This window comes from Thunnus albacares, chromosome 15, assembly GCF_914725855.1.
Source record: "Thunnus albacares chromosome 15, fThuAlb1.1, whole genome shotgun sequence".
Lineage (NCBI taxonomy): Eukaryota > Metazoa > Chordata > Actinopteri > Scombriformes > Scombridae > Thunnus > Thunnus albacares.
The window spans coordinates 9,721,292-9,743,881 of NC_058120.1; the positions used below are offsets into that span (position 1 = coordinate 9,721,292).

The 22,590-nt window shown below is 40.9% G+C and overlaps 4 protein-coding genes across 6 annotated transcripts; all 4 read left to right on the top strand.

The window, feature by feature from the left end:
• Positions 1–194: 194 nt before the first annotated feature.
• On the top strand, positions 195–2,872 carry zpcx (zona pellucida protein C). The gene is made up of 9 exons (XM_044376077.1): positions 195–669; positions 740–852; positions 926–999; positions 1,085–1,256; positions 1,332–1,437; positions 1,515–1,600; positions 1,690–1,775; positions 1,883–2,723; positions 2,806–2,872. Exons 1-9 carry the CDS (start codon positions 253–255, stop codon positions 2,825–2,827), a joined length of 1,917 nt encoding a protein of 638 aa, XP_044232012.1. The 5' UTR covers positions 195–252; the 3' UTR covers positions 2,828–2,872.
• A 656-nt stretch (positions 2,873–3,528) lies between these two features.
• pabpc4 (poly(A) binding protein, cytoplasmic 4 (inducible form)) lies at positions 3,529–12,660 on the top strand. Its single transcript, XM_044374198.1, has 15 exons — positions 3,529–4,113; positions 6,713–6,906; positions 7,773–7,888; positions 8,879–9,018; positions 9,113–9,207; positions 9,298–9,435; positions 9,545–9,640; positions 9,761–10,030; positions 10,890–10,980; positions 11,129–11,224; positions 11,388–11,518; positions 11,621–11,711; positions 11,809–11,939; positions 12,033–12,157; positions 12,261–12,660. Exons 1-14 carry the CDS (start codon positions 3,921–3,923, stop codon positions 12,132–12,134), a joined length of 1,884 nt encoding a protein of 627 aa, XP_044230133.1. The 5' UTR covers positions 3,529–3,920; the 3' UTR covers positions 12,135–12,157; positions 12,261–12,660.
• Positions 12,661–13,637: 977 nt separating this feature from the next.
• ppie (peptidylprolyl isomerase E (cyclophilin E)) lies at positions 13,638–18,185 on the top strand. The gene is made up of 10 exons (XM_044374199.1): positions 13,638–13,742; positions 15,334–15,432; positions 15,528–15,571; positions 16,137–16,163; positions 16,301–16,382; positions 16,471–16,574; positions 16,683–16,806; positions 16,978–17,163; positions 17,276–17,418; positions 17,957–18,185. Exons 1-10 carry the CDS (start codon positions 13,712–13,714, stop codon positions 18,023–18,025), a joined length of 909 nt encoding a protein of 302 aa, XP_044230134.1. The 5' UTR covers positions 13,638–13,711; the 3' UTR covers positions 18,026–18,185.
• A 368-nt stretch (positions 18,186–18,553) lies between these two features.
• LOC122997884 (gap junction beta-4 protein-like) lies at positions 18,554–21,689 on the top strand. 3 transcript variants are annotated; one of them, XM_044374202.1, is made up of 2 exons: positions 18,554–18,701; positions 19,192–21,689. In XM_044374202.1, exon 2 carries the CDS (start codon positions 19,227–19,229, stop codon positions 20,010–20,012), a length of 786 nt encoding a protein of 261 aa, XP_044230137.1. In that variant the 5' UTR covers positions 18,554–18,701; positions 19,192–19,226; the 3' UTR covers positions 20,013–21,689. The 3 variants fall into 3 exon arrangements, with proteins under 3 accessions (XP_044230137.1, XP_044230136.1, XP_044230139.1); XM_044374201.1 differs by having other exon boundaries at positions 18,555–18,701; positions 19,126–21,689; XM_044374204.1 differs by having other exon boundaries at positions 18,555–18,701; positions 19,195–21,689.
• Positions 21,690–22,590: the final 901 nt, after the last annotated feature.

The following is a 22,590-nucleotide window of genomic DNA, read 5'->3' on the forward strand; positions in this document are numbered from 1 at the left end:
ACAATAGTAATATTTTATTATAACTGCCACCTGCCCCGTGCCTCACAGTAAAACATAAAATCAAAAGAATCACTGGCTGCACTGGTGTTAAAGAGTGAAAGTGCTCAGAATCCCATCTTGAACGCAGCATAAGTGCTTATCAGCCTCGTTAGCTTGATTGCCAACACCTGTGCCTCCTGCCACTGCACCTTATCAACGACACACTCTGGCAGGGAGAGTAATCAGAGTGGTTGGCCCACTTTGAGGTTTGCAATGGGGACTGCAGAGATATTTCTGTGCATTTTTGTTGGAAATTTCATTCCTGTTCATTCAGTAATACAACAGGATGCTGCATTTTCACAAGCTTTTCCAGGATTTTTTGAAAATATCATGCGCTTTCCATTTGAAAGAAATTTTGATTTCCCTCCATTTGACACCATCTTCAGCTCCTGGCGATCCCGGACCCCTGACTTTCACATCCTTTCTGAATTACCTCCAGTCATGAAGGTTCCCAGAGTACAGGTTTCTTGTGATGAATCTCAGCTAACATTGCTGGTTGATAAGAGATTGAACGATGTCACACTGAACGGAGAGGAGATACAGTTGGGTGACGGCTGCTATAGCAACGGAGAGCTACCAAACCAATTTGTCTTCACTTACAACTTTGATCAATGTGGAACTACTCATTCGGTGAGCTGACCAAATGATTGTGTAGTTATCTTATGTCTACAGAATTTTCTAAAACCATCTTGTCTCACAGATGCAGAACGGATTGGAGATATTCTCCAACTTTCTCCACTTAAATCTCCAAAATCCTCCCTCTACCTGGTGGCCATCTCCTCTTACAGTGGACGTCTCCTGCATGACAAAGAGGTGCATCTATTGAGTTAGCAAAACATCTGTAAGTGTTCATAAATAAAGGTGCTAAAGTTTAATGTCTTTTCAGGTCAAATCCAAACTTCTTTGTCTCAGCTACACTTCCTGACAAGGGCAGGAGTTTTAACATAAAGGCCATGAATCGTGAGTACAACATTAAACATGCAATTGGACTCAATTGTATATTTGTGGACACAAAATATATCTTTACTTTTTTCTTTCCCTGCAGCATCATGGACCAGCACAGCAGAGTCCAATATCTATAAAAGAGGCCAGGTTGTGAATCTCCAGGTTTCTGCTGAAACCAGAGCTGATCAGCAGCTTTTCATCCAGTCCTGCTTCGTCTCTGCATCTCCAGAGCCTCAGACTAGACCTAGGCATGCAGTCATACTGAATAAAGGGTAAGCAGTCAGGAAAAAAATTCATCTCCACTGCAATGTTTGTTTATATTCACCTGTGATACTGTTATCTGCCAGGTGCACAGCTCCCTTGGGTTCTCCTCATGCTGTTATACAGTTTGTGGCTTCCAACAGAGCAGATATGGTTAATGTTGCTCTGAACACTTCGTATCTGATTTCTGAGGTGAGTTTTATAAAGTGGTTTCACTGTGTCTCTGCTGTTCAGCTGTATGACCTTGTGAACTCTTGCTTCTCCTGAAGATGTACATCCACTGTAGTGTGCTCATCTCAGGCCAGGGGGTCACCCCTGGCTCCAAATCCTGCAACTACAACATGATCCAGTCAAGGTATTTGTACAGCCCACACATAAAACTGTCTTATGTAACCTCCTTTTTTTTTTTTTTTTTTTTTTTTTAATAAGATTTTTCTCTTTCAGATGGGAGGAGCTAAGTGGAAATATAGAGGTGTGCAGCTGCTGTAGCTCAAAGTGTAAAGGCCTGTCTGTCAAGCACCTTCCAGATGGTCTGTTTTTTTTTTTTTGTTTTTTTTTTTTTTGGTTGCCAAAAGGTGCAACAACATGGACTTTTCTGGTCTCCAACAGTGACTAACTACCAAACATGTCCTTTCAGATGCCAAGGCTATCATCAGCACTGGGCCCTTAATCATTGTGGACAAAGAAGATGAGATTAGACCTGCACCTTCAGTCTCTGAACCAGAAGAAACATCCAACATCCCTGTTACGGACACCATGCAGTCTGATGCCGCGGTGCCTGAGGACACATTTGTTTCTGGTACTTCTGTCTCAAGAAGCAAGTTCTCTGAATCACAGTGGTCCTCTCCCCCACAGGGTGTAGTGGTTGTGAGTCAGGACCCTGTTGCCAGGCTGACCGTCTGGCTACCTGGACAGGTGCAGGATATCGAACACAGTGACGATATTGGCTCTCAAGTGGTAGACAACTCTACAGCTCAGTTGCAACCAAGCAACATGATATCAAATGACCTTCCTGAGCTGCAGCCTTCAACCACAGATCAGGAGTCTGTTTTGAATACACCCACAAAGAAGATCAGAGAAAGCCCAACTAAACAAGGAAATGAAATTCCTGTATGGGATCTGAATCTTATGACGCTGGTTGATGGATGGGTTATTCCTTCTGAAGCCCCGCCAGCTGAGATGAATATAAATGACCTAAACCAGAATGATTTTAACCAAATGAGAGACGAGCCAGCCCAAAGGTGGACGGATGCAGCTATAATGCACCAAGACAAAACAAATGATGCCCAGCCAATAATCCGCTCCAAACTCCAGTTTTCAAAGAGCACAGATGGAACACAGACACTGAGTTATGAGGAAGAAGCGGTGAAGCAACATGAGGGAAAAGGTGCAATCAGAAGATTCGGGGTAGATGGAATTAAGAGGAAACAGGAGCCCAGACAGAGGGGACTGCTTTCAACTTTCCTGGATTTGTTGAGGTACCTAATCTTTACTTTGATTCGGTTCTTTTGTATGTTCCATGCATGTGAACTATTACTAACTTATTTATCTCCTTCCCAGGAGGCTGGACAAAGCAGAGTAATTGCAACATCATGGTAACAAATTGAATAAACCTATTGAGCAATAATCCAGTTGTTTGCTTCTTTATTTTAATATACAGTAGTTTTTGGTTTTCTACAGTAAATTGATAAGCAGAGCAGGTTTTCACTTCAACCAACAAATATACCAGCTCATTCAATTCATTACTTTTCTGCAAAAGTATCCTTGGTTTTTATCTTATTTTAATTCCAAATGAGAGGCTGTCCACATCAAAAAACCTTTCTGCCTCAGGCTGAGCAAAACCAAATACAAAAATGACAAAGTAATAAAAATGCATAAATAACAAAAATGGGGATATCTCATTAACTTAAGTTGTTTTCATTACTGGATATATTTAAGACCTTTCTTGTCTTTCACAAGTTTCAGTGACTAAAGAGTTGTATCTTATTATCCTAATGGTTCAAACTGGATTCAGTCTTAAAGTATCTACATTTATGTATTTAAAAAAATCCTCCCCAATAACAACACAATAAGGCTGTCACCGTTATGGCTTTATGGTAAACCTATTCTAGCCTATTCCCACCCAGATGTCGCTGTGGGGAGCTGGGCTCTGTAGTTGGGACAGCAGTGTGTGCGCTCTCCCTTTTACACCGCACACTCGCTGTGTGGTTTTTTTCTATCCTAAGTTTGACCCTGGCCACTATTTCCTCCGCACCGCACTCTCTATAAAGTGCCCATGCTTTCCTCACGCAGTCTCTTTCCCGGCCACAAAACGACCGTGAGTGTCTAACTCACTGTTCTTGAAAAACTCTAATAAAAATACATAAAAAAATCTAAAAATTCATAAAATCAAAATAAAAACAAGTACCTTATACTTAAAGAAATACAAACGATTAAAAAAAAAAAGCAAAATCGTAATTTAAAAAAATAACAGAAACAGGAGGCCCTGGGGCTTCAAAGGAAGAAATACTTCAGAAGACATCGATTATATATCGTCAATTTTCAGGTCTAAGCTGGAAAACTATCATCTGTCTGTAGCTGAGAATTGACGCGCAGCTCGGACCCGGAATATCGGCATTATTTTCTGGCTTTTTTGAGGGAAGCTCTGCTTTATTTTCTTTTGTGAAGTCCGAGTTATGAACACAGCGACTGGGAGTTATCCGATGGCTTCTCTCTACGTCGGCGACCTGCACCCCGATATCACGGAGGCTATGCTGTATGAGAAATTCAGCCCAGCCGGACCGGTGCTCTCCATTCGGGTATGCCGAGACATGATCACCCGGCGATCCCTGGGATACGCTTATGTCAACTTCTCACAGCCTGCTGATGGTAAGAAACGACACATCTGAAGACACATTATGCAGTTTGAGCACGATATTTGCAGACGTCGGTGCATGCGGCTTTTAGAGACCGTGCATCCTTCAGATATTGACATTGTCATACATGCTTTCAATGTCAACCCTAAAACTGCCTATTGGGTGATTCCTGCCTACATAATGAAATGCAGATTCAGAAACACTGCCGGTGCTGACACCGGAATTTGTTTAATGAAATGTTTTTGCACTCAAATAGGACAGTCATGGCAGTTCTTCACACTAGTTTGAACAGTCATTTGACCCACATAAGCATGTCCCAGTTTTTTATACTCCTGGTAATATATTTGACTACTATAGTTAAAGCTCTCACTACATGCACAGTTGACTTATGTTTAACAGTTAACTGAAAATTAATCAGTTGATTTTATGCTTATTAATTACAACATTATATTTAGGAATATAAAGTGTTTTTGCAAAGTCTTTTCTGTTCAACCCAAAATGACCCATTTCTGCTCCTATTTAAAGGGCCACTGAGTGAAATTAATTCCCATTGCCCTCTGCTGCTGTATTTTTACTGAAAGCAAGAAAAGGGACAAGCACAGCTGAACAATAACCCCTACACTGCCCGCTTGATGTGCCAGCCATGTGTATATTGTCTGGTGTAATATCAAGGACTTGATCTGGTTTCTATTTGGATTTAATCCCAGCTTTATTTCTGAAGGGATTGGAAATTAGTTGAATTATATAACTGTACTATCATGAGAAGATTATTTTTTAAAGGTTTTTTAAGGTTATTGTTAATCTGTTAGGATGCCTAAATGTGCTTATCTAGGCCTATTTAAATATATGATAAATGTATCAGAAGTGTTTTTAAGTGTATTTGGTTAACGCTTTTCCATTCACAGTCAATGGTATGGAAGCATTGAGCAATAGTAGCAGGTGTTGTGGTTGTTTACATTGTGTGGACTTTTTCGCCTCCTGTATCAACCTTAAACACCTGTCACAATGTATCTGTGCCTGAGTCGGTTACCAAAAGCTGGAGTAATGATAGGGTACAACTGGCTCACTTCCAGTAATTTGGTATCGTTCGCTTGAGTAAACGTAAGAGGAGCCACAAGTGAGAAGACACCATTTGTTGTTGGAGGTGTAGATGCGGGGGGGATGGCAGCTGTTATTGGGTATTTAAATGGAGTCCGGGCACGTGCCTGTGGGGCAATAGTTTGACAAAATATAACTGATATAGCTTTTTGCAATATATACCTGAAGATCTGCGACATGAAAGGGCAAGAGGATTTCATGGAAAGCAAAGCTGTAGTCGAGGTTGACTGCAAAGTCCGTTGGATTTCTGCGTGTCACAGCTGTATGTGTAAACACTCACGAGAGCTGGTGTTGCTCATCTGAGCATTCTTGTTGAATGTGTCTCTTCCCCATCAATGGTAGAGAATGCTCTACACACACACCATGCCAGCACATACCTCCCAGGACCCCTCTCTAAATATAGAACATCTTTCTGAGCAGCCCAAAATTTGCCTGCTCCGTAATAACTTTGTATTAGAAATGGTTAACAGGAGAGACGAGTATTATGATAAAGTTCAAATCCATTGTTGTTTACATTTTATTACGCTGACTGTATCACAGAAGCATGTACCACTCTAAATCACACCAGTTACTATGTGAATAAATGCCATGTATTACAACAATAATTTAGCCTTTTTATAGCCAAGAGTCCCTCTGTGAACCCTCTGGAAGTCCACATGTTTGACAGTGATCATACCTTCTCTGAGCACACGGGTTGTGAAGTACAATTGCAAGCCAAACTGCTGATGCCAGCAGACGCAAGGCAGCTCTGTTTTGTTTACCAGACACTTTTAGCTGGACAGCCTGGCCTGTGTGTGTGTGTGTGTTAATGTGGAGTGACTGAACAAAAGGATGTTTGGCATGTGTGCCCACATAAGAGCCTATCCTATGTAAGAGTTAAAGCAACAGAAAGATAGTGTAAATCCAACCGTAAACTGAGCTGAAAGACCACCGAATGATTTGAGCGCATGAAAAAATGAAGTTTTAATCTTAACACCACAGTTTCAGCCCTTTTCTGTTAACATAGGGCCTACTGCACTGCTACTGCAGCAGGCCTCGGTGGGACATGGCCCAGTAGCATGTGGTGTGTCAGAGAAGAGGGCCATGTGTTCCCTGCTTGCCCAATGCAGCTGCCCCCCACACTTGTCCCAGCTGCTCATAGAAAGCTCATCAGCCACATGGTCTGCTGCAATGTCTTACCCATGTTACACGTGCCTTGGTAATGGCCTGGCAGCAGGGATTCTTCATGGTGGCACACACCGCACAGGAGGACAAAATGTTTTGATACACTCCACTGTAACCTTGTGTTATTTCAGTGGACTGCTGTGTTTGTGGTTATAACAAAAGCACCATGGTACTGGCAGAACAGAAATCTGGTGTGAGAGTGCTACAGTACAGCACGTGTGATTCATGACATACTGAAGCATGATATGTTGCATACATTTAGGGACTGAAATGTTTTCAAGCTTATGGTTCCATGTAAACAACCAGCCGTGACCTTTCCCTCCACCTTTCTGCCCCTCCTCCCCCACCAGCTGAGAGAGCCCTGGACACCATGAACTTTGACGTGGTGAAAGGGAAGCCAATCAGAATCATGTGGTCCCAAAGAGATCCTTCCCTCAGGAAGTCTGGAGTGGGCAACGTGTTCATCAAGAACCTCGACAAGTCCATAGACAACAAAGCCTTGTACGACACCTTCTCTGCCTTTGGCAACATCCTCTCCTGCAAGGTAGAGTTGTCATAAATGAAGTGACTAAGAGACAACTGTACTGTTGCGCTTATTAACCATATATATATTTCCACTGTTAGTAAAACTGCTTGGAAATTTCACATGAATCACATTTTAGTCAGATGATTTTTTAAATATTCTTGTGTACTTTCTCACATAACTCATACACTATCTCTTCTCCTAGTTCCAACTAAGAAAATAGCCATATTGTATCTTGCTTTTCCAAATGTAACTTGGTAGGCTATATATTGTGGGAGTTGCAGATGCACATGCTGTCAAAAGAAGAAGGAATTTATCCTCAGAACATCTGCTTAAGTTTGACAATTTTGGAAATTGTGTTTATCTACTTTCTTGCCAAGAGAAAAATGAGAAGATCAGTACCACTCAAGTATGAAGCTTTGGCCAGCAGGAGGCGGGAAAACAGCTAACCAGGCTCTGTCTGGAGAGAACAAAATACACCTGCCAGAACCTCTTAAGCTCACTTATTAAAGTTTTTAAAGTCACCAAGAAATAGTCCAGCACATAAACCCCAGTTAAACCACAAAATGTTGCTTTCACACTTGAGATTTTGAGATACAGTATAATGTGATATGTAGTGAAGTAGTGTAACTTTAGAGGTGCTAATAGGGTACGTCTCCTTTGGACAGAGCCAGGCTAGCTGTTTCCCTGTTTTCCAGTCTTTATGCTAAGCTAAGCTAAGCTAACAGGTTACTGGCTATAGTTTCATATTTAGCAGTTCAAGAAAGCACAGAATCGTTTTTGCCAAAATGTCAAACTATGGCTTTAAAGCTAAGGAACCTTAATCTAAAGCCGAGCATGATGCCTTTAGGTATGCATATTTACACATATGTCTTCCTCTGCTCCAGGTGGTGTGTGATGAAAATGGCTCCAAGGGCTATGCATTTGTCCACTTTGAGACCCAGGACGCTGCTGACCGTGCCATTGAGAAGATGAACGGCATGCTTCTGAATGACCGCAAGGTGTGAGTGTCCTATCATCTAGGTGCTGGGGACAAAGGGGTGTTCATTGTTGTTTGTGTTTTTGAAAGACTTTAGAAGAATTTAGCTTGAACTTTACAATGACTGATAGTTTTTGAAAGTTATCATGACTTTAAAAATCCAGATGTAAACAGAACAGTACTTATTGAACTTATTTTGATCATGGTAATAGCTTATGTGTATTAAACTGCGATCAATTTTGTGTCCAATTTGTAACTTTTCTGTTCTACACTTGTGATGAGTGAACTGACGTTTTGTGTCTTTTTTCAGTTGTTGAGTTTGTGTGTGAATAATATGACTAATAAGCTCATCTCTCACTATTGCCAGTATGAAGATAACCTCTAAACTGAAAGATGATAAACTACTAAACTTTTACTTACTCTTATCTTTCCTACCAGACGCATTTTCTGTTGCCTCATTTATCCACTCGCTGGTCACTCGTCTTAGAGTGTTTGTGTGTGTGTGTGTATGACCACGCTTGTGTGTTTTAGTGATGGATCGAATGCAGGAATGCAATACTGGATGGCAGAAGGAGAGAGGTCGTCATAGCAAGGTATATAAGATCATTTGGTCCTCCTCAGCTTTCCTTTTTACTGTGAGACTCTGTTCCTCCATCCCTCTCCATCCACCTCCTCATCAAGTTTTGGACCAAGAATTATGATGGTTGTCACTGTGTTGTCAAGCATGCCAGCGTATCTGCCTGCCTCTGGTGATATTAACAGCAGTTGAATGGTTTTTCATTGTTTACCCAGGAATGATGATTCACATGATGAAACGTAGCTGTGACTTTGTGTTGTGAATGTTGTCCCTGTTTTTGTAAAAGAATGTACTTAACCTGCTCAGGTCTTCCTCTTTCATTGCGGAACTTCAGTTTGGAAAAAGGAAGTCAAAAGAGATGGATCCTGGTTTGTTTTCCCAACTCAGTCAGAACTGTTTTACAAGAGTGTGTATCGTTGCTCTTCCTCCATCTTCAGGTTTGTGGGTCGTTTCAAATCTCGCAAGGAACGGGAGGCTGAACTTGGTGCCAAAGCCAAGGAGTTTACCAATGTCTACATCAAGAACTTTGGGGACGATATGGATGATGACCGGCTGAAGGAACTTTTTGACAAATATGGTAAGCTGACTAGATAAATGTTTATTGCTCTAATCCCTAATGTAGTCTAGTTCTGCTGTATATTTTGCATATGGCTGACCTTTAACCTCTGCAGGCAAAACACTCAGCGTGAAGGTGATGACAGACCCCGCTGGCAAATCCAGAGGCTTCGGATTCGTTAGTTATGAGAAACACGAGGATGCTAACAAGGTACTTTGGCCTCATAGAAATGTGTCAGGTGTGTCTTTATCATTCAGAAATTCCCTCTGATAATAATGGTTTTTATGACTTAATCTGTAGGCTGTAGAGGACATGAACGGCACCGAACTCAACGGCAAGACTGTGTTTGTAGGCCGAGCTCAGAAAAAAATGGAGCGACAGGCAGAGCTGAAGAGGAAATTTGAGCTGCTGAAACAGGAAAGGATCAGTCGTTATCAGGTCTGTAGAAACTAAGTCTGTAATTCATATTCAATCTTATCATATGATTCAGTTACAGTATGACAAATAAGCTGCTAGATATATCATGACTGTTTGTCTTTGATTTCAGGGTGTTAATCTTTACATTAAGAACCTTGATGACACCATAGACGATGAAAAACTGCGTAAGGAGTTCTCTCCATTCGGTTCCATTACAAGTGCCAAGGTGAGAGAGATCAGACTGATGGTACAATGTATTATCACTTGATAAAAGTCATTGCATTCTAAATATAGCAGCAACGTTGTATGTTTGAAGTTAAGCAGACACGAACTGTCTATATTTTAGGTGATGCTGGAGGAGGGTCGCTCCAAAGGCTTTGGATTCGTGTGCTTTTCTTCCCCAGAGGAGGCCACCAAGGCTGTGACTGAGATGAACGGACGTATCGTTGGCTCCAAACCCCTCTACGTGGCTCTTGCCCAGCGCAAAGAGGAGCGCAAAGCCCACCTTACCAATCAGTACATGCAGCGTATTGCTGGCATGAGGGCCATGCCGGCTAACGCCATCATTAATCAGTTCCAGCCCACCAGTGGCTACTTCATGCCAGCTGTGCCACAGGTGCGAGAATCAGAGTCTGAGTTGATAGTGCATGTTAAAGTAGCAATGATTCAATATTTTTAGATTAAAATTTGATCACATGACTATGTGTAATGTGTATAGAAATGTACCCACACACGATTATCAGATTCTGCAGTTCCCATCAGGTTTATGGTTCGTCAGCATCTTTCAGCTCATTGTTTTCGTTTTCAGGCCCACAACTTTTTTTGGTTCACGCTCATCGGTGTTGTTTCCAGACACAACAGGCAATTGTTTTCAGCAAAAAGAAAAAAAAAACAAAACACTGTACACTACCTGCCCAGACTGACAAAGTTACCGACTAGCCAGCAACTAGACATATTTCCTACAAGAGTTATCATAGACCAGAAAAAAAGCTAAAAGGAGAGTGAATATTGGACATACACTCACCAGGTGGACACAAACACGACTCCAAATAAATGTTAATGTTGCTTGGTGTCTGCTGGATGCATATATAAGCAACAGTTTGCTAACAGGTTTGCCATATCAACTCAAATGCTGAAAATAAGTGTTGTGTTTACAGCTTGTTTCTGCTGCCCCCAAGTGGCCAAAAATCTGTTAACGCAGATTTAAAATAACGTTAAGATTTATATTAAGATAGAATAATTTTATATTTAAATTAAGAATGCCAAGAAAGCTATAATGATTTTGAAACTTCTTCCCTCTAAGTGACATTTTTACACTGCCTTTCAGTCACGTACATTTCCATTTTATTTAATTCAGTAAAAGTGCCACAGATTATTGCTTTTTTTTTTTTTTAAGGGTAATCAGTTTAGTGGTTTCAGTAGAGTATGATTTTAATGCCATAAAATTATACGTTTCACTTTCTTGTGTCGACCAGGCCCAGAATAGGACTACATACTATGCACCAAATCAGCTGGCCCAAATGCGACCCAACCCCCGGTGGCAGCAACAAGGTGGTAGAGGTCAAGGTGAGCACATGGCACCAAAGGACAGTGCATCTATCTTGCATATATAGTGCATCTATAATTACTTAACGTTATAAATATACTGTGATGGACCACATGTTGTGTTTTGTACCTATCTCATTGTTTTTCTCATTGCGTCTGTCACTCCCAGGTGGTTTCCAAGGGATACCCAGCTCGCTGCGTCAGCCAGGCCCACGTGCCAGCCTGAGACACATGACTCCTAGTGGCAGTGCACAGGGACCAAGAGGTGTGTTCACATATAACAACTGACCAAAATGACCAACTCATTGACTTTGACTTCTGCATTTTTGTGTCATTACATTTAGAGATATGTTTTCATAGCTGAGTGTTCAAATGTGTTTGGCAAGACACTGTGTAAATTTGATTCCTTTCTTCCTCCTGTCTGCTAGCTACTGGCCAGACCATGGGTCCTCGTCCCTCAATGGGAGTCCCTGGCCCTCGCGCCATGCCTCCTTACAAATATGCCACCGGTGTGCGTAACCCCAACCCCCAGGTGGTGCAACCTATTGCCTTACAGCAGGTACGACCAAAAGACCAATTACAATGTCTTGTTTTGCTGTCATATCTAGCCTCCAACCTGTAAATAATCTTCCTTACTACGTCTTTAATTTGTACCTTCCAGGCTCAGCCAGCTGTGCACGTTCAGGGCCAGGAGCCTCTCACAGCCTCCATGCTGGCTGCTGCACCACCTCAGGAGCAGAAGCAGATGCTAGGTAAGAATCCCATATCTGAATGAATGGACTGTAATGCTTTTCAGGTTTTATTTGTTTGATTTATTCTCCTTCACTTCATTGTTTTATTTCCAAACAGGGGAACGTCTGTTTCCACTGATTCAGGGCATGCATGCCAACCTGGCAGGAAAGATCACCGGCATGCTTCTGGAGATTGACAACTCTGAATTGCTGCATATGCTGGAGTCTCATGAATCTCTGCGCTCAAAGGTACTTCACTTCCTCCATCGTTGCCATATTGTCACACCGTAAAGACGTGTCTGTTATCCATAGGTTACACTGCATCATTGTATCATTGTTTAGGTGGAAGAAGCCGTCGCAGTGCTACAGGCCCACCAGGCAAAGAAAGACGCCACCCAGAAAGTGGGCGGCATGGCTACTACTGCTGCTGCTGCCACTTCCTGAAGACTGTGTGCTGTATTAGATTGGTATGATAATACATCATCAGTCAAGTTATTGACCTGGATTTATTGGTTCATACATCATACAAATAGGTTTTGGCACTAATGAAAAGTAATTGTGTTGTTTCAGGGCACAGATAAATGAGCAGAGATGAAGAGAGACACACTACGCTGACTCCAGACAACTGAGTCCTCTGAACAATTATGCAAAAATAAAAACCATGAAAAAAAAAGGAAAATGTAATTTTAAAATATACTTGAATATTTTGAAAAATATTACAGTTCATAATTTTCTAGTTCTGTAATACTTTTAAACTGCATACCAAAAGCAATAATGCTAATGAGTCTTGAATTAAGGCCCTTCACTTTGTGGCGAAGGAGAGAAATCTGTTTTCTAAAAGGAAAATGAGCCTTGTTCTTTTTCTTTGCTTGAAAGTTTTATGTTTGGTTTGAAATGATGGACTCTTCCATCCCATCGTGTTATCATGGGTGTATGGTATTCTCAATAAAGGGATGATTTATCAAGGTTACCGCTCTTGTGTTATTTTGATGGTTTACATGTTGCCTATTTTCTTCTGATCCAAGTGTGTATTTGTGTATCTAATAAACAGTCAGTGGTGTGCACAGACATTTTCAAATGCAGTAGCAAAAAGCAAAAAGCATAACTCAGTTTGGTAGACAAGGCCAAAGCAGGTTCAGGGGAAGAGTCGGGGTGCTACAGGGGAAGCACAAGCAATATAATGATGAAGATCAGATGTGCCTTGGGGCTAAATTCATATCATTTATTCCCTCTTTGGCCAGATGATTGTTGACATGTATGATGCACTAAAGACAAAAAAGTCAGGACAGATTTTTCTTCTATCAAATTGTAAATTAGAGATAAATGTCGCTCAGCAATGGCATAGAAACATAGTCACGTGACTTTATTGCCTTGAAATTACAACAGAGGGTCACAGCTACAGAACAATGAGATCTGTGACTTCTGCATGTTTTGATATTAAGCTCTAAAATCATCAGTGATACACAATACATTGCATACAAATTGTGTAAATACACATAATGTCATGTTGCAATAAAAATAAAATTATACACGTTAAATTTATGCTCAAACTGTCATTCTTAAGTTGTGCTGCATTAGCCAACATGGGAAATGACAACCAGACAGGATACATGGTCAGTGAAAGGAAAAAAATAATGCAGTTTAAGAGCTTGTGTATAGAGAAAGTTGCAAATCAGTGGAGCAAGAAAACACAGAACCTGCTGGAAGCATGTGCAGGTATGAAGAACTTTCCCAGAATTAAAGCAAATTCCTGAAAAGCATCTGTGCCACATTGAGTTAAAGGTCAGATAAAAAGACATAAAGATAAAAGAGCAGCACTGTTAATTAAGATGATTTATTAAGAGTTTAATTAAGAGTTCAGATTGACTGAAAATGAACTTTAAATGTTGAAATGTGAGTGATGGTGGCTGCTGCAGGATTAGTCCGACAGGGGGCGCTGCAGAGGAGTAAAGCAGAGAGGCGGGCTTTAGTTTCCGCCAACGACGAGCTGCTGCGGTCAAAGTTGAAGGGTTACTTCCAACATGGCTGCCAGTAAACGAGTGCTGTATGTCGGTAAGTTAATAGTAATTGTTACAAATGTCTATTGTTTCAGCATATCTAGCTAACGCGTTTGCAACATGAGTTTATAAAGAAGGAACTTAGACACAACTAAACATGTGTGAAGTGTTCATAACACGAAAAAAAACACATGAGATACAGAGACCGGCTCAAAAAATAACAGAGAAACTATTCTATACTTAAGTGATTTTAAAGAACGTCATGTGTACGTCGCATTGCGTCAGGTTGTGTAATTAACTGTTTGGAAATTAAACAAAACAACAAATAACTTTAATACCGTCAGCTGGAGAAGTTAAAGATTCCTTCCAGACATGTATTAAGTCATATAAAAATACTCAGCGTGGAACAATAATGTGTCTGGTGTGGTTTTTTCACAAAAAAATATAATTACGACATTAAAATCCTTTAAGTGACATCTCCTCATTCTCTCTCATTAAAAAATCCAGAATCTATGAATCATTTCAGAAGTTGGACACAAGATGTCTCCTTCTTCAGTGTAAAGTCCATTCTCAGTGTTTGTGCACTGGAGGCTTCAAGTTTCCACATCACACTTGTGTAAATTGAATATTGGACCAGGATCAGCTTCCAAACTATTTGTGATGTCATCAATCATGCTCATAGGCTCACTCCATAAATGTGATTTTCAGTGAGCACAGAGTAACTTTCCACTTTCAGCAGATTAACGTGCAAACAGCCTTCTAATGTCAAAGTTTGCACACACAGAAGGGTGACAAGTTAAAAGAAAAACCAACATAAAGTGTCTCAGTAAGGTGTTGGGCCACCACGTGCTGCCAAAACAGCTTCAGTGCGCCTTGGCATTGATTCTGCACATCTCTGAACTGCACTAGAGGGATGAACACCGTTCTTGCAAAATATATTTCCTCATTTGGTGTTTTGATGATGGTAGTGGAGAGCGCTGCCTAACACGCCGGTCCAAAATCTCCTGTAGGTGTTCAGTTGCGTTGAGATCTGGTGACTGTGAAGGTCATAGCATATGATTCACATCATTTTCATACTCATCAAACCATTCAGTGACCCCTCGTGCCCTATGAATGGGGGCATTGTCATCCTGGAAGAGACCACTCCCATCAGGATAGAAATGTTTCATAGGATAAAGGTGATCACAACAACTTTGTATTCATTTGCAGTAACCCTTCCCTCTAAGGGGACAAGTGGACCCAAACCATACCAGCAAAATGCATAACAGAGCCACAGGATCCCCTCACTGTAGGGGTCAAGCATTCAGACCTGTACCAGTTTTTCCTTTAATTTGTCACCTGTCTGTATATCATTCTGCACAATTAAGCACAAACATCCAATTGAATAAACAGAAGCTGTCATTATTGTTGTTCTGGGCTCTAGGTGGGCAACTTCTGTTGTGATTTTGCGCTATATAAATAAAACTGAGCTGACTTCACCTGATTTTGAGTGGAGGGGGACTTAAAGGAATCTGGGGCTTCATGATTCTTGAACGCAACACGACAACACCTGCTTCATAGCTCTGAATCAGACAAATATTGTTGATTGTCGGGTTAGTTTTTTAGTGTTCATCAGCTTATTCTCAGCACTATGTCTTTCTTGTCAGGTGGTCTGGCAGAGGAGGTGGACGAGAAGGTGTTACACGCAGCTTTTATCCCGTTTGGAGACATCACAGACATCCAGATACCGTTAGACTATGAAACAGGTAAAGGCAGGAGTTTTGTGTTTCTGTGTAACATGAAACACTGTGGGTAAGATAAAGATGAAGCTGTATCATTGTGTCTTGTGTTCAATTTTCAGAAAAGCACAGAGGATTTGCGTTCATTGAGTTTGAGCTGGTAGAGGTATGTCTGCAACAGCATTTTTTATTTTATGATGCCTTTAACATGAATGAGATCATATTTAGACTCATAATCAGTTCATTTTAGACATCTGTCGTTGCATTGTTGAAGGGTGAATGCATCTTAGCTGAGCTATGAGTTTAGAACTGCAACAGTTAGTCGATTAACTGACAGATAATCAGTTTAACTGATTAGTTGATCAATAGAAAATTATCGTAATTATTATTACGATTTGAAACTTTCAAATGTGTCATATATGATGGTTAACTGAATATCTCTGTTTCGGACTGTTGATTGGATGAAAGGAGACATTTAAAGACGTCACTTTGGGCTCTAAGAAGTTCTAATGGCCATTTTTCAATTGAGAAAATAATTTAGCAGATTAATCGATAATGAAAATGATCCTTAGTTACAGCCCTGTATGAGTTTAACTGCATTTTGTGACATGCAACGATGAAACTGATTAACAAAGTTAATGTTAACATATTTAATTATGGTATATAGCCTGTCATGATAAATATTTGTGTGCATAATCTACTTTCTCTATGCCCTTTATCTTCATCTGCAGGATGCTGCAGCAGCCATTGATAACATGGTAAGTGGATCACATTGTTGCACAAGCTTGTCAGTAAAGTCTCTAAGACCTAATTGCGGCGAGTTTACTTAGAAGATCCAAGAATTTAGCTTCTTGTTTCCGTGTTGATGTTTGTTATTGCTCTGTTTGTTTACCAGAATGAGTCTGAGCTTTTTGGACGGACTATCCGGGTAAACATCGCCAAGCCCATGAGAATCAAAGAAGGTTCTTCTCGACCAGGTGATTGATGAGAGCATGTTAATTGATGGCTTTGCCTGGACTGTGATTTAAACCCTGGGTTCTGATTTTAGCTTTCTCTTTCCCTCAGTGTGGTCGGATGATGACTGGCTGAAGAAGTTCTCAGGGAAGACCACAGAAGAGGGTGAGGAGGAAACGGCAGCAGGAGAAACGCCCAACACCGCTGCACAAGAAGTGAGATGGCATTCCTTCTAGTGTGTGATGGCATGTCTGATCTCAGATATGAAATCTGACTCTTAACTGTGTTATAATAAGTGACTTGAGTATGATTTGTTTTTGCAGGCTGAACCCCCGGCTAAAAAGGGGAGAGTTAATCCCCAGGTCTACATGGATATCAAGATCGGCAACAAGCCAGCAGGGAGACTACGCTTCCTCCTCCGGGCTGACATCGTTCCCATGACAGCAGGTCTGTATAATGTTCACCATCACATCTTTGTCTAAAATATGTACTGTCGGTGCACATTACTAAGTTTGTTTATAAATAACCACAAGTGTCTACTTAAAGCATTCTCCTGTAAAAATGAAAATCAAAGTTGGCAAACAGTGACACTGGCACGTCTTCTTACATTTTGCATAGAGAACTTCCGTTGTTTGTGCACACATGAAAAGGGCTTCGGCTACAAAGGCAGCAGCTTTCACCGCATCATTCCTCAGTTTATGTGCCAAGGAGGTGACTTCACCAACCACAACGGCACCGGCGGCAAGTCCATCTACGGTCGGAAGTTCGACGACGAAAACTTTGTCCTGAAACACACCGCTCCAGGTGAAGAGCACTCTAAAGATCTGTTTGTTAAAAGGCACTGTAAGCTTCGTGATTTGTGTTTACTAGCGGATCCTGTTTGTAACTGGCCAAACTATGCCTCTCGTTTACACAGGGCAGCTCTCCATGGCCAACTCTGGGCCAAATACTAATGGCTCTCAGTTCTTCCTCACCACTGACAAAACGGACTGGTTGGATGGCAAACATGTGGTGTTTGGAGAGCTGGTGGAGGGGATGGATGTGCTTCGTGCAATGGAGGTAAGGGATAGATGGGCCTACTGAGCCAGAAAACTCATGTTTTAAAAAATATGATATATATGATAATCACAGGCTTCACTTTCACAACAAATGAATTCACTCATAATTAGGTCAGTTATGCCTTAACATCACTCACAGCCAAAAAATGCTCTCATTAACATTTTTAAATAATTCCCAATCAATTCTGAATTATATATACATTGCTTTTTGCTTTTCACTTTATCTGTTACATGTGAATTGGTGAAAAATTAGTAGAAGAATCTGTTTGTTTACTGATGGGAAGTTAATTCTATTATTAATATTTAGAGACTAAATGAACATATTTAAAGTACTAATTTTGTTTTACCGTAAGTTGCAAAAAAATATGATCAAATAAGTGTAATTTTAATTGTTATTTCAAACAATACTTTCAGAAAAGTAATCTAGATTATACATATAGTGGAAATGTTATTTATTCTAACCACACAGAAAGGTTGATGGTGCATCACTCTGGTCACTTTTACACAGATTTTTTTTTTCCACTGTTTTCTTTCTACAGGCTCAGGGAACAAAAGACGGCAAGCCGAAGCAGAAAGTCATCATCTCAGACTGTGGAGAATATGTATAAACAAAATAAATAAATGCGCCGTTTTTTTGTATGTGTGTATGGAGGCAGTGTATGTCTGAGAGCATGAGTGTGTTCATGGTCTTTTTCACCTTGAAGTCAAATCTTCTGCCATGTAAATATTTCAATAAACACCTTTTTTAATAAAGAGTCTGAAGCTTGATGCCTGTTACTTTGTATAATTTAAATGTCACATTGATGTGCAGATGGTTGCCTTCCCCTTTGTAGTTGCATAGTAAATACATATTTATAAAACATATTCTTACTTTTGGAAAGTTAATTTCACGATGTCTGTGTGAGGTAGTATGGACAAAAAAACCAGAGGTAGTGTTAAACTGCCTCACTGTAGGTTATATTGCTAAAATATGTAGATTTAATGGGTTTCCTGTAAATGGTGAACATTAATTTAAGCCTGTTTGACCTCATTTTACTTAATTTCTACAAAGTTGAAAAAATGTAAATAAAACGTTCTCTTCACCTAATTGGTCAAACAAGTATTTTGTGGGGGTGTAGATGCCGCACCTGAGCAGGTTTAGTGATGTGAAGACATATGAAGGCAACCGACTCCTCCCACTCCACTCCCGTCCTGTTGAGAAATCTACTGAGATCTCCTCGGTGAGCTTCATCCAAAGTCTGCTCCTCTGCCCCGACACTGAACCGCAACAACAGCGTTTAAACTGTGAGTACTAAATTTCATATGTAAAGTTCTGAAGCTTATAGTGACGCGATCGTGTTCGTGTTTACCTCATGTAGTAAGTTTTAAAGACTTGGATACGCGCAATTGCGCACGGAATGTAAAAACTTGAAAGTGTTTACGGGAGGCGTTGGGAAGTGAATGGCTGATCTGAGTCAAAGCTGCCTTCCTTTACTTTAGTAAAGCGACAATTCAGAAAAAAAAGACCCGTATACATGAGCAAAAACTGTCATGTTTAATGGAAATTTGGAGGCAATTTGGTGGTAATTTGACACTTACTCCGTTTATGTTTTTCTTTAAAGAGATGTAACACACGACTTTCATAGATCCGTTTCCCCCTTTGTTGTTCTGTTGTTTTTGCCTGTGTTTATAGGCTATCTGTGATGTAACTGTTTTCTTTTTATTTTAGGCTCGTCAGTACCTGAGGTTTGTCTGTGCCATTTCAGCTGAAAAAGTCTCGTCTGTCTTCCCTCAGCAGGAAGAGAACACAGACTGTGAACAAACCTCGTCATGAACTGGGCATTCCTCCAGGGCCTCCTCAGTGGGGTGAACAAGTACTCCACAGCCTTCGGCCGAGTGTGGCTCTCAATCGTTTTCCTCTTCAGGGTGATGGTGTTTGTGGTGGCAGCAGAGAAGGTATGGGGTGATGAACAGAAGGACTTTAAATGCAACACAGCTCAGCCTGGGTGCCACAATGTCTGCTACGACCACTTCTTCCCCGTCTCCCACGTCCGGCTGTGGGCCCTGCAGCTCATCTTCGTCACTTGCCCCTCACTCCTGGTGGTGATGCACGTGGCCTACAGGGAGGACCGGGAGCGGAAACACCGGCTCAAGTATGGTGAGAACTGCCACCGTCTTTACCAGAACACTGGCAAGAAGCGTGGAGGTCTGTGGTGGACCTACGTCCTCACTCTGTTCTTCAAAATAGCTGTGGACGCCACTTTCGTCTACCTCCTCTACCACATCTACGAGGGCTACGACTTCCCCTCACTCATCAAGTGTGAGCAGAAGCCCTGTCCCAACAAGGTGGACTGCTTCATCGCTCGGCCCACTGAGAAAAGAATCTTCACCATCTTCATGGTGGTCACCAGCCTGGCCTGCATCCTCCTCTCCATTTTTGAAATCCTCTACCTGATTGGCAAACGCTGCCGGGAGTGTTTCACCACGGTCCATCGCTCTCACCACGTTATGACCAACACATTGTCCAGTGGAAGCTCCTTGATGGAATCAAACAATCTAAAGCTGAAAAGCACCCCGGAAACACCTGCACCTTCATACAGTGTCGCCATATCTTGAGATGCTGAGAATGTAGACTTATTGAGAAACAAAGACTTTGGAAAGGAAAGCTGCCTCTCCTCACTTCACAGGTACTTTCTTCAAAGACGTGCCAGCAGACATGTGTCTGCTCAGAAACTGAACTACAATGGAGTTAGTTTACTGTGTCCACTGTCCAGAATTTGAAATTCTGAATGACAAGAGGACCGCTGAACAAACATTAAGCTCACCATGCTATTTACATCGATCTGGAATGTATTGCTAGTTGTCGGTTTGGGTTCAGAGTATTTACAGATGAAGCTCTAAAGCTTTTGCAAAGAAAAAAACCCATGTTTGGGCGATGCAGCCTCAGATTTAGCCTTGAGATCAAATGCATGAGTCAGCCCATGGTTTGGAGAGTACGGTTTTACAAACACATGTGGTTTTCTGTGTAAGATTTTCCCTCTGCTCAGTGCCCAACCCCAGAGTGCTTTCATTCAAACTGTACTGTCTTTTCCCTTCACTCAGATGTTCATATGTGCACTCGTGACTGCTTTTATTGTATTTCTCTGTGAATACTCCATGTAATTTATCAACAAGCTTGAAAGATAAATTGTGCATGTTAACTGTCCCTACTTGTTCTCACGTTTAAATTGCTCAGACAGGAAAGAGCAATAAAGTTTTTTTAAACACTGTTGTTAATATATCAGGATGTGTATATTTCATAGCACTGAGGCGCAGTTTGGCTGCATAGTTGGTAATATTATTTTCCATTAAATATAATCATTTTCATGTTTTGAGTTTTGTAGAATAAGTCCTGGGAAGACTATTTAGAGTGGTCAATACACAGTAGTGTATCTTGAGCAGGTACTGTAAATATAATAACAGTATTTAAGAGAGTCTGTCCTGAGGAACAATGGAAAAAGTATTTGTTAATTCTGCTGTTAAGTGTTTTAACAAAGACTACAGACTTCCTTTTTCCATTTTTTTCTCCATGTGTTTCTCGGAGCGCTCACTCGCCCAATAGTCGTTGGATTTCTCTGTTGCTAGGAGCAACGCCCTCATTGTTTAGGCTGATTGGTACTTAGAAAGGGGCAGAGGAGGAGTCTCCCACTCCTCAGTTTGATTCATCTGCGCTGACGTGTGAGCCCACCCAGTGCAGGAATTTGTCAGTCAATACAGCCTCTGACTGAATGATTCCAGTGTTTACACTGCAACGTGCGATAAGGCAGACATAGTGAGAGTTAAAAGAAGCTGGTTCCCAAAAAATACATATTTTCTCACTTCCCTATTGTATTGAGCCATGAAGATATTTAAAAATTTTAGCTGCCTCTGAAATGTCTGCTACCGTCTCAATACCACAGAGGTGAATACATGACGTCTGGGCTGCTCAAAGCAATAGTTCAAATAATGACTTTTAAAAAATTCAAACAGTCAAGTGTCTTTCCACAAACAATGACGGGATAACTACAGACATGTCTGTTAATTTTTTTATGTTTGTTTTTATTGGAACCATTAACATCTATTTCAAGAGACATTTGTTCCGCTACAAACTATTAACAGTAAGGTCTGTGGTTTATCAACGTAGCTAAGGCACTGTTTTCATGAAAAACAAATTGCTGTTGTGTCAGTCAAATGTAATATTTTACCTCAATTGAATTGTATTGTTGATACATCTGGATCCTCAACAGATAAAAGCCAAAATATCTAAATGAGTAAGTGGAAAAATATGTTTTTTTTGTGTGTGTGTGTGTCATTCGGGGAAAGTGACCGTTTGTTACGTTTGTTATTTTTAAACTTCAGTTTGTCCAGTTCTGTTTCTCCTTTGGTGCTTTTTTTCCCCTCGTTTTCTCTGCCCTGGTACGTTTCCTTCCTTCCTTTCATGGCACCAATATGAAAAGTGATGCATTTATCCTATTGTATCATCTCGTCTTGTTGAGACTTGCTGCTGGCAGAGGTTGAGTCATGAGGTGCATTCCTCCAGGTGTGTCTCGGCAGACTGCTTCGACCAGTTCATCTGGAGCCAAGAAGGAACTTTTTTCCAGCCCTCCCTTCCCCCTATCGCACACAATTCTTGTATACTAAGGAGCTCTAAATGTGTTGATGTGCCTGGACTTTAGGTCATAGACTTTCCTGAAAAGCACAACTGTAGTCCAGACTTATAACAATATTCTGAGAGTTTTAGCTCGTAGCTGCAAGACTTCGAAGTGAAGTGTTTCATTTAGTGAAGGCAGAGGCACAATAATCCTTCTGCAGTGTTACTTTTCACTCTTGGTGTTAGACAAATTCAGCCTGTTTTAGCATGAAAGATTTTTATTATTTGTACACAGATGGAAATGTGTGAATAATGTGTTAAGAAAATCCTCTTAAAGTTATTCAAAGATGTAAAAGGCTTGTTTTTTGAATTATTTGTGGGCAATCAAAATGTGACAAAACATATAAAAGTACCCAAGTTTCAGCCTGGTTCCAGGCTTCTGAATTACTGTCCGCATCTCTGATGTTTGCACCAATTCAACAAAATTGCAGTTTAGCTTGGGCTACCCAACTTTTCAATCAGTGCTTATGGCATCCCAACAGTTCTTACATCACATTCCTGTAAATTACAGGTATAAATTATGAT

Excerpts from the sequence above, each read along its gene's own strand:
- zpcx (XM_044376077.1), top strand. The coding sequence starts at position 253 with ATGGGGACTGCAGAGATATTTCTGTGCATTTTTGTTGGAAATTTCATT. Across the intron at positions 853-925 it reads GTCTCCTGCATGACAAAGAG|GTCAAATCCAAACTTCTTTG; the intron begins GTGCATCTATTG and ends ATGTCTTTTCAG. Across the intron at positions 1,257-1,331 it reads GCAGTCATACTGAATAAAGG|GTGCACAGCTCCCTTGGGTT; the intron begins GTAAGCAGTCAG and ends GTTATCTGCCAG.
- pabpc4 (XM_044374198.1), top strand. The coding sequence starts at position 3,921 with ATGAACACAGCGACTGGGAGTTATCCGATGGCTTCTCTCTACGTCGGC. Across the intron at positions 9,641-9,760 it reads GTTCCATTACAAGTGCCAAG|GTGATGCTGGAGGAGGGTCG; the intron begins GTGAGAGAGATC and ends TCTATATTTTAG. Across the intron at positions 11,225-11,387 it reads CAGTGCACAGGGACCAAGAG|CTACTGGCCAGACCATGGGT; the intron begins GTGTGTTCACAT and ends CCTGTCTGCTAG.
- ppie (XM_044374199.1), top strand. The coding sequence starts at position 13,712 with ATGGCTGCCAGTAAACGAGTGCTGTATGTCG. Across the intron at positions 17,164-17,275 it reads CCTGAAACACACCGCTCCAG|GGCAGCTCTCCATGGCCAAC; the intron begins GTGAAGAGCACT and ends TCGTTTACACAG. Across the intron at positions 17,419-17,956 it reads ATGTGCTTCGTGCAATGGAG|GCTCAGGGAACAAAAGACGG; the intron begins GTAAGGGATAGA and ends TTCTTTCTACAG.
- LOC122997884 (XM_044374202.1), top strand. The coding sequence starts at position 19,227 with ATGAACTGGGCATTCCTCCAGGGCCTCCTCAGTGGGGTGAACAAGTAC.